At 57.7% G+C, this 9,762-nt stretch overlaps 1 protein-coding gene across 5 annotated transcripts; it reads left to right on the forward strand.

The window, feature by feature from the left end:
- Positions 1 to 333: 333 nt before the first annotated feature.
- KRT8 (keratin 8) lies at positions 334 to 9,433 on the forward strand. Of its 5 annotated transcripts, none has more exons than XM_065750066.1 (9): positions 334 to 709; positions 781 to 1,168; positions 3,046 to 3,254; positions 4,417 to 4,477; positions 4,900 to 4,995; positions 5,089 to 5,253; positions 6,813 to 6,938; positions 8,230 to 8,450; positions 8,879 to 9,433. In XM_065750066.1, exons 2-9 carry the CDS (start codon positions 839 to 841, stop codon positions 9,177 to 9,179), a joined length of 1,509 nt encoding a protein of 502 aa, XP_065606138.1. In that variant the 5' UTR covers positions 334 to 709; positions 781 to 838; the 3' UTR covers positions 9,180 to 9,433. The 5 variants fall into 5 exon arrangements, with proteins under 5 accessions (XP_065606138.1, XP_065606141.1, XP_065606140.1 ...); XM_065750069.1 differs by having other exon boundaries at positions 592 to 678; positions 750 to 1,168; XM_065750068.1 differs by lacking the exon at positions 334 to 709 and having other exon boundaries at positions 752 to 1,168; positions 8,879 to 8,934; positions 9,013 to 9,433.
- The last annotated feature ends 329 nt before the right edge of the window (positions 9,434 to 9,762 follow it).

The raw sequence follows: 9,762 nt of genomic DNA on the forward strand, positions 1-9,762 counted from the left end.
ATCCCAGCATATCCCAGTGGATCCCAGCTTGCCGCAGCAGATCGCGGCCGCTCTGAAGGGGTTAACGGAGCAGCACTGTGCTCCTCCCCTGTATGGCAGGATGCAGCCCCACTCACCCGCCCCACAGCCGGCCCATCCTGTCCTACAACCCCTACCACAATCCTACAACCCGTCCTGCAACCCGCACCGCAATCCTGCAACCTGTCCTGCAACCCACCCCACAGCCGTCCTCCTGCCCGCCCCACAACCCGTCCCGCGGCCCTTCCTGCAGCCCCACGGCACTGCCCGCCCCATAGCCCGGCCCACCGCCCGCCCCACAGCCCTCCCTCCCTCCTGCGCAGCACAGCGCAGTGATCCGACGCTATTCCCAAAACTCTCCCGTAACCTTTCCCAAAACCCTTCTCCAAATCGTCTTCCGACCTTATAACCTTCTTCCAACACTTCAACCTTCTCCCAACCTTCCTCTCAGTCCTATAAATCTCCTTCTAACCTTCTTCCAACACTTCAACCTTCTCCCAACCTTCTACCAACCCTACGACCATTTTCCAACCTTCCTCCAACCCTACAACCTCCTTCTAACCCTATAACCTTCTCCCAACCCTACAACCTCCTTCCAACCTTCTACCAACCATCTTCCAACCCTACAACCACTCTCCAACCTTCTTTCAGCCCTACAACCTTCTTCTTACCCTACAACCTTCCTCCAACACTATAACTTTTATCCAACCTTGTCTCCACCTTATATCAACCTTCCTCCAGCCCTACAAACTTCCTCCAACCCTACGACCTTCCTCCAGCTTTCCTCCAATCCTACAACCTCAGACCTCCTGACCCCACCATGTCTGTCACCATCACCAGGAAATCTGTGCGGAGCAGCTCGGCTGTCCCGGTCCGCTCCTTCAGCTCCCGCTCCTTCACCGCCAGCCCCGCCGTGAGGATGAGTGCGGCCTCAGCTTTCGGTGCCCTCAATGGGGGTCGTTTTGGGGTCGGGGGACCGCAGCGAGGCCCCGTGGCCGTGTCTGGGGGTGGCATCGCAGCCGTCACCGTCAACCAGAGCCTCCTGACCCCCCTCAACCTGGAGATCGACCCCAACATCCAGCAGGTGCGCAAGGAGGAGAAAGAGCAGATCAAGACCCTCAACAACCGCTTCGCCTCCTTCATCGACAAGGTGAGGCCACCCCACAGCTGCCCCCATTGTGCTGGAGTGGGGCTGGGGGAAGGGAAGGGGGTCATGGCTGCTTCCTTAGCTCTAGTGGTCCTGAAGTCCCCTGGGGATGTAGTGGGTGGGGGCTGTGAGTCTGCTGCAGCATTCTGAGCCTGAGACCCCCTTAGGGACATAGTGACCCCCTTAGGGACATTGTGACCCCCTTGGGGACATTCACATTTCCTTAGGGATGTCCTGAGCCCCTTAGGGACATTGAGGCACTTTTGGGGACATCCTGACTCCCCCTTGAGCATGTTGAGACCCCTTCAGGGACACTGAGACCCTCTTAGGGACCTCCTGAGCCCCTTTAGAGATATTAAGACCTTCTTGAGGACACTGAGGCCCTTTTGGGGACATCCTGAACCCCCTTAGGGACACTGAGATCCCCTTGGGGACACTAAGACCCCCATTAGGTACATCCATGGCCCTTTAAAAGCACTGAAGCCTCCTTGGGGACATTGTGACCCTCTTGGTAACTTCTGAGCCCCCTGGGGACCTTCTGAGTCCTCTGGGGACATTGAAAGATGTTTGGGGACATTCTGAACCCCTTGGGGACATTGAGACCCCCTTAGGGACTTACTGACCCCCTTTTGCTCATTTGGGACCCCCTGAGCCCTTTGGGGACTCCCCAGATTCCTCAGACAAATCCCGAGGCTCTGCAGGACATTGGCACACCCCCAAGGGACATCTTTGTCCTCTTTGGGACCTTTTAAACCCCTTGGGGACATCCTGGAGACGTTTCTAACTCCTTGGGGACACTGAGATCCCCTTGGGGACATTGTTTCCCCCTCTGGAATCCCCTGACCCCTTTGCACACATTTTGAGCCATTTTAGACCCCCCACCCCCCAGGGAAATTGTGACCCTCAAAGAGACCTGCTATCCCACTTGGGGACACTCTGGGGGTACACCCATGTTCCGTCCCAGTGCCATATGGTGGCAAAGCTGAGGAGTGGAGATTGGTGTGGGGTGGGACCTGGGGGGGTCAGTGGCATTCTCCCACGGTCCCATTGCCCCCTTGTTGTCACCCTCCACTGCCACCAGTCCGCCCCCCAGCGTCGCATTGCTGTGTCCCCATAATCCCACACCCCCATGTCCCACATCCCATATCCCAGTGTCCCCAACTCTATATCCCCATGCACCCACCTCCCCACTTCCAACATCCCCATGTCCCCACATCCCCACCCAACATCCCACAGTACAGTGGGTGACAACCCCCACATCTCCTTGTGTCCCTGGGACCCCACATCCCCTGTTTCTCTCGTGTCCTGTGTCCCCATGTCCTTGCATCTCTGGGTTTCTATGGTCCCCATGTCCCTGTGTCCCCATATCCCAGTGTCTCCATCCCCGTGGTGATGTTCCCATATTCCCATGTCCCTACATCCCCATATACAATGTTTCCTTAGCCCCATGTCCCCAAGCCCTTATATACTCACATCCCCATGTCTCAGTGTCCCCACATCTCCAAATACCCACATCCCCATATCCCCACATCCCCATATCCAACGTCTTAGTGACCCCACATCCCCATGTCCCCACGTCCCAAAATACCCACATCCCCCTGCCCCCATATACTCACATCCCCCTGTCCCCATGCCCCCATATAACCTCAACCCCACATCCCCATTTCCCCATATCCTATGCTTCCATGACCCCACATCACACATCCCCATGTCCCTATACACCCACATCCCCATGTCCCCATATCCCAGTGTTCCCACATCTCCACGTCCTCCCATCCCCATACCCAATGCCTCTGTAACCCTACACCCTGCATCCCCCTGTCCCCATCCCTGCACCCCACACAGCACGGTGACCCCCCTCGTGTCCCCCTCTCCCCAAGGTCCGGTTCCTGGAGCAGCAGAACAAGATGTTGGAGACCAAATGGAGCCTCCTGCAGTCACAGCAGCCGCAGCGCAGTGACCTGAGGGGGCTCTTCGAGGGCTACGTGGGGTCCCTGCGGCGGCAGCTGGAGGGGCTGGGCCAGGAGCGGCTGCGTCTGGAGGCCGAGCTGGGCAGCATGCAGGGGCTGGTGGAGGACTTCAAGAACAAGTGAGGAGGGGGCGGCTGGGTGGCCCTCAGGTGGTCCTCAGGTGGCCCTTGGGTGGTGGGATGGGGCTGGGTTGTGCCCACCCGAACAGAGCTGCAGTGGTTTTGGCTTATGGGGTGACTGACCTAATGCTCTGGGAAGGGGGTCCCCACTGCCCTCTGTCCCCAAGTCCTCAGGTCCTCCCTGTCTCCATGTCCCCTTGTCCCCATGTTCTCATGCCCTTGTGTCTCCACATCCTCCTGTCCCCGTGTCCTGTTGTCCCTTTGTCCCATTGTCCCATTGTCCCCCGTCTCTCTTCCATATCCCCATGTCCCTATGTCCTCGCTCCCCTTTGTCCCCATGTCTGTCTCCACATCCACTTGTCCCCATGTCCCCATGTTTCATTGTCCCCATGTCACCTTATTTCCTGATCCCACTCTTCCCCCATCCCCATGTCCTCGTATCCCCCTGTCCTCATGTCACCTGTCCCCACATCTCCCAGTACTTGGGGTTCTGAACCCCTTTGTCTCCATGTCCTCACGACCCATACCCCCACATCCACCAAATTCCCACAGCTCTGTGTCTCTGTGTTTCCGTCTCTATGTGTCCCATGTCCTTATGTCCCCAACTCTCCCAAGCCCCTGAGTCCCTACATCCCCGTGTCCCTGTTCCCCATCTCCGTGTATCCCCTGGTCCCCTTGTCCTCGTTTCTTCCATGCTCCACATCCCCACATCCATGATCCCATTTCCCCATGCCCCATATCCCCATATATTTGAGTCCCCATGTCCCCATCCCCTGTACCCCCACATCTTCAGGTCCCCACGGTCCCCAAGTCCGTGTATCTTCTGTTTCCACATCCCCAGTCCCTCCCTTGTTCCTCATCCCCATCTCCCTGCACCTCTGGGTCCCCACATCCCCCTGTCCCCATTTCCCCATGTCCTCCATCCCTTCCATGTCCCATGTCCCCATGTCCTCACATCCCTGGGTCCCCTATGCCTCCCACCCCTCCCATTCCTCAACTCCCTGCCCCTCTGGGTCCTCGTGTCCCCATGCCCTCATGTCCTAGCACCTCTGGGCTCCCATGTTTACATGTCTCCATGTCCCTGTGTCCCAATGTCCCCATATCCCCATGACCTTGGCCCTCTTTGTCCCCATGACCCCACACCAAGCCCTCTACCCTGCAGGTATGAGGAAGAGATCAACCACCGCACTGAGAAGGAAAATGAGTTTGTGCTGCTGAAAAAGGTGAGGGGGCAGTGGGGTAGGGGGCAATGGGGCTGAGGGTAATGGGGTTGGGGGCAGTGGGGCTGGAGGGCAATGGGACTGGGGAAAGTGGGGCTGGAGGTCTTGGGGCTGGGGGCAATGGGGCTGAGGGTAATGGGGTTGGGGGCAATGAGGTTGGGGGTGGTGGGGCTGTGGGGCAGTGGGGCTGGGGCAATGGGGATGAGAGCAATGGGGGTGGGGGTTGATGGGACTGAGGGCAATGGGCCTGGAGGACACTGGGGAGGAGGTAATGAGGCCAAGAGTAATGGGGATGAGGCAATGGGGCTGGGGGTAATGGGAATAGGGATAATGGGGCTGAGGGTTGTGAGGCTGGGGGACAATGGGGATGGAGGGCAATGGGGCTGGGGAGCAGTGGGACCTGACCCAGAACTGCCTCACCCCAGGATGTGGACGAAGCGTACATGAGCAAAGTGGAGCTGGAGTCACGGCTGGAGAGCCTGACAGACGAGATCAACTTCTTACGGCAGTTCTACGATGAGGTAGGGGCTTCGCATCAGCCCCCCCCAGTGGGACCACCACACCGGGGAGGGGTTGGCCCCCTCAGCTCATCCCCACTCCCATCCCCATTGCAGGAGCTGCGGGAGATGCAGTCGCAGATCTCCGACACCTCCGTGGTGCTGTCCATGGACAACAACCGCAGCCTGGACCTGGACAGCATCATCGCCGAGGTGAAGGCGCAGTATGAGGACATCGCCAACCGCAGCCGGCTGGAGGCAGAAACCTGGTACCAGAGCAAGGTGAGGGGTTGAGGGTGGGGGTTGGGGGCTTGGGGTGTGCTCCGGGCCCCGGGGTGCTCCGTCCTTAGGGATTCTCCATCTGTTCAGATCCTCTGCTTCGTTCCTTGTGATGTTCTGTAGCCCAAGGTGCTTTCTCCCTGAGAGGATGATCTGTCCTTTGGGTTCCTATGTGCCTCTGGAGGTTCTGTCCCTCAGAATGGTCCTCCATCCCTTTGGGGTTCTCCATCCCTTTGGAATCTCCATCCCTTTGGGGATCTCCATCCCTTTGGGGTTCTCCATCTCTTTGGGGTTCTCCATCTCTTTGGGGTTCTCCATCCCTTTGGGGTTCTCTATCCCTTTGGAATCTCCATCCCTTTGGGGATCTCCATCCCTTTGGGGTTCTCCATCTCTTTGGGGTTCTCCATCCCTTTGGGGTTCTCCATCCCTTTGGGGTTCTCTGTCCTTAGGGATCCTCCATGACTTGGAATGTCCTGTCCCCAATGATCCTCCATCCCTTCAGATGATCCATGACCTGAAATGCTGCATCCCCTGGGACACTCCATTCCCTGGGACACTACATCTTTGCCCCTACCTATTCCATCCCTTGTTCCTTCCATCCCTCTGGGATCCTCCATCCCTTGGGATGCTCCACAACTTACAGTGCACTCCCCCTCCCCAGGACCCTCACCCATCCCCCAACACTCTCCACCCCGAGGACTCTCCCTGCCCTGGGGTTGCCCCATGCCCTAGACTCCCCGTCCCGCTCCCCGTCCCGCTTCCCACCGCCGTCTCGCCAGCCCCACGCTCCCGCCCTCGCCCCACATCCCAGCCCCAGGGACGGGCGCTGCTCGTGGTGTCTGTGGCGTGGGCGAGTCCCAGCCTGGCCCGGTGTGACGCAGCCCTGGCCCCGAGCACTCCTCTGGGCACAGGCTCACCCTGGCGGCTTTGCCCCAGATTTCAGGAGCAAGAGAAGCTCATGGGGCCATCCCCATCTCCAGTGTACTGTAGGTTTGCAGGGGCAAGATTTGGGATTCTGTGATTTCAGGATTTTGCAATTTCAGCACTCTGCAATTCCAATATTCCACGATTTTGTGCCTCAGCCATTCTCACGTTTCCGTGGATTCATCATTTCGAGGGTCCATGGTTTCATGAGGTTGTGATTTCATGGTTCTGTGATTCTCTGATTCCACGGTTTCACCATTCTGTGATTTCACAATGATATCTGGGTCCCAATATCTCGTGGTCCCAAAGCTCCATGGTTTTGTGATTCTGGGGTCCTAAGGTTTCATGGTCCCACAGATCTGTGGTTTTGTGATTGGTGTGGTTCTGTGATTTTGCGATGCTGCAGTCCCACACGATGGTGTGTTTGCAGTCCCATGATTCGACGTTTCCATGATTCCCAGACCTCAGAATCCCACAACTCCGTGGTTTCATGATTTTGGGATCCTACGACCACTTGATTTTGGGATCCTGAAACATCATAGCCCCACGAGTTTGTGATTTTATGATCCCGCCATTCCATAACGTGATCCCCTGACCCCACAACCCCGATTTCCTGACCCCACTCCGTGCTCCCACAGTATGAGGAGCTGAAGACAACGGCCGGCAAACACGGCGACGACCTGCGCACCAGCCGCAGTGAGATCAGCGAGCTCAACCGGATGATCCAGAGGATCCAGGCTGAGATCGAGGTGCTCAAGAACCAGGTCTGGATCCTGCCCGGCTGCACCCTACCTTCACCCTCCTCCTCTTCCTCCTTCTCTTCTTCCTCTTCCTCCTTCTCTTCTTCCTCCTCCTCTTCTTCATCCTCCTCTTCCTTGTTTACTTCTTCATCCTCCTCCTCTCTCCCTCCTCCTCCTTTCTCTCCTATTCTTCTTCCTCCTCCTCTTCCTCATTCTCCTCTTCCTATTCTTCCTCTCCCTCCTCCTTTCTGTTCTCTTCTTCCTCCCCCTATTCCTCCTTCTCCTCCTCCTACTCTTCTTCCTCTCCCTCTTCCTTCTCTTCCTTCTCTTCCTTCTCTTCCTTCTCTTCCTTCTCTTCCTTCTCTTCCTTCTCTTTTCCTCCTCCTCCTCTCTCTTTTCCTTTTCTTCCTCCTCTTGTTCCTTTTCCTCCTCTCTCTCCTCTTCTTCTTCTACATCCTCTTCCTCCTCCTCTTCTTCCACCTATTCTTCCTCCTCCTCTTCCCCTCACCACTCTGTGCTCTCAGCCCCCCAACCTCTCCCGTCCCCTTTGCACTCCACAGGGATGATTCTGGTGTGCAATGGGGAGAAGATGGGGTACAACTGTGGGGAAGGGGGTTGAAATAGTGGGATGAAAAGAGGGAGGAATCCTGGAGTGTAATTTGGAGAAGTTGGGGTGAAGAGGTGAATGCTGGGGTGCATGGGGGAATGATGGGATGTGAGGGGGAGGCTGCAATGTAATGGGGAGAAGTGGGAGGCAATGGAAGGAATGTTGGGGTGCACTGGGAGAATGCTGGGGTGCAATATGGAGAAGTTGTGATGCCAGGGGGGCATGCTGGGGTCCAAAGGGGAAGCTGGGGTGCAGTGGTGGAAACTGGGGTGCAATGGGTGTGATGCTGGGGTGCATTCCAGGGAAGCTGCAATGCAATGGGGGAAGTGGGGAGCAGCAGGGCGATGCTGGGGTGCAATCTGGAGAAGTTGGGGTGCAAAGGAGGGATGCTGAGGTGCACAGAGGGAAAGTTGGGGTACAATGGGGGGATGGTGGGTTCCAAAGGGGAAGCTGGGGTGCAATGATAGAAGAAGGGGTGCAAATGGGAGGACATTGGGGTGCAATTTGGAGAAGTTGGGATACAAGAGGAGGATGCTGGGGTACAACGGTAGAATCTGGAGTGCAATGGGGGGATGCTGGGATGCAATGGAGAGATACTGGGGTGCATGTGGAATATGATGGGGTGCAATGAGGAGGATGCTGGGGTCCAGGGGCTCCCCAAACCCTCATGCAAGGTGAGCCCACCACCCCCAACATCCTTCCCTGCAGCGAGCCACCCTGGAGACGGCCATCGCAGAGGCAGAGGAGCGTGGTGAGTTGGCCCTGAAGGATGCCAGAGCCAAACTGGCCGAACTGGAGGCAGCTCTGCAGAAGGCGAAGCAGGACCTGGCCCGGCAGCTGCGTGAGTACCAGGAGCTGATGAACGTCAAGCTGGCGCTGGACATCGAGATTGCGACCTACAGGAAGCTGCTGGAGGGCGAGGAGAGCAGGTGGGTGCTGCCCCGGGGTGGGGGGCTCTGTGGGGTGTGTAGGATGCTATGGGGATGGTGGTGCTCCTGTGTCGGAGGGGTCACGCCATGTCCCTGTTTCCCAGGTCAACCTCAAATTCAGCCCCCGTGTCCCCCTTTGCTGCCCCAAGCTCTGGCCCTAAACTGAGCCCCCAAAGTGTGTCCCAAATCCTGGGACCATCTTCTGTCCTCAGCCCATATCCAGACCGCTGTGTCCCCAGTGCATTCATTCACCTGTCATCTATCCAACCCATCCCTCCTTCCCTACCTCCCTCCATCCATTCCTCCTCCTTCCATCCTTCCTTCCCTCTTCCCCCCAATCCTTACCTCCCTCCCCCCCCCTCCATCCCTCCCCCCCTCCCTCCATCTCCCCCTCACCTCCCTAAATCCCACCCCCTACTCTCCTCCAGGTTGGAATCAGGAATGCAGAACCTCAGCATCCACACCCGGACCACGGGGTACTCGGGTAAGAGTGGGGGACACAGAGGGCGGACTCACTGTCCCCCCTCTCACCAAGCACTCATCGCCACCCCTCTCCCTACAGGAGGGTTCGGGGGGGGCTTTGGGAGCTCCTTCTCCACTGGTTACACCGTGCCCCCCCCGGTACTGGAGAGTGCGGCTGTCCCCAAATCTCGTGCTATCGTCATCAAGAAGATCGAGACCCGCGATGGCAAGCTGGTGTCCGAGTGCGCCGATGTCCTCACCAACTGAGCCCCCCACCAGAGACCCCAAAAGGAATGCGACCCCCCCAGGACCCCCCTCCTTGTTCTGCACCAGTTCCCTGAGCCAGCACCCCGTTGTCCGTCTGTCTCTCCCTTGTCCCTATGTCTATATCCAAGCTACAGGATGGGGTGGGGACTATTGGGGTGCCCCCCAACCCGTGAAGACCCCCTCACACCTCCGGTGCATGGGTGGATGGTGTTGAGGTCCCACAATAAACCCAATAAACCCAATGAAGCCCCCAACTGTGGATGTGCCCACCTGGGGATGGGAGGGGGCTGGGGGGAAAATGGAGGGCTGCAATGGGGGGTCTGGAGGGAAGGGCACCCTCTGGGATGAGGCTGGCAGTGTTCATGAGAGGGGGTAGGGTATGTTTTGGGGTGTCAGGATCCATCCTCAGGTGCCAGGATCTATTTTAGGCTGCCAGGACCTATCTGGGCACACCAGGGTTTGGGGGTGCCATTGTCCATCTGGGGCTACCAGGACCCATTTTGTGTTGCCAGAACCAATTTCTGAGGTGCCATTGTCCATACTGGGATGTGAAGACCTATTTTGGGGGGTTATTGCTCATCCT

The sequence above is a fragment of the Cyrtonyx montezumae genome, unplaced genomic scaffold (genome assembly GCF_038088225.1).
Source record: "Cyrtonyx montezumae isolate F1298 unplaced genomic scaffold, pur_monq_1.0 scaffold_63, whole genome shotgun sequence".
NCBI classification, from domain to species: domain Eukaryota; kingdom Metazoa; phylum Chordata; class Aves; order Galliformes; family Odontophoridae; genus Cyrtonyx; species Cyrtonyx montezumae.

Coding starts and splice junctions, on each gene's coding strand:
- KRT8 (XM_065750066.1), top strand. CDS start 839: ATGTCTGTCACCATCACCAGGAAATCTGTGCGGAGCAGCTCGGCTGTC. Junction 3,255..4,416: donor GTGGAGGACTTCAAGAACAA/GTGAGGAGGGGG, acceptor TCTACCCTGCAG/GTATGAGGAAGAGATCAACC. Junction 8,451..8,878: donor CTGGAGGGCGAGGAGAGCAG/GTGGGTGCTGCC, acceptor ACTCTCCTCCAG/GTTGGAATCAGGAATGCAGA.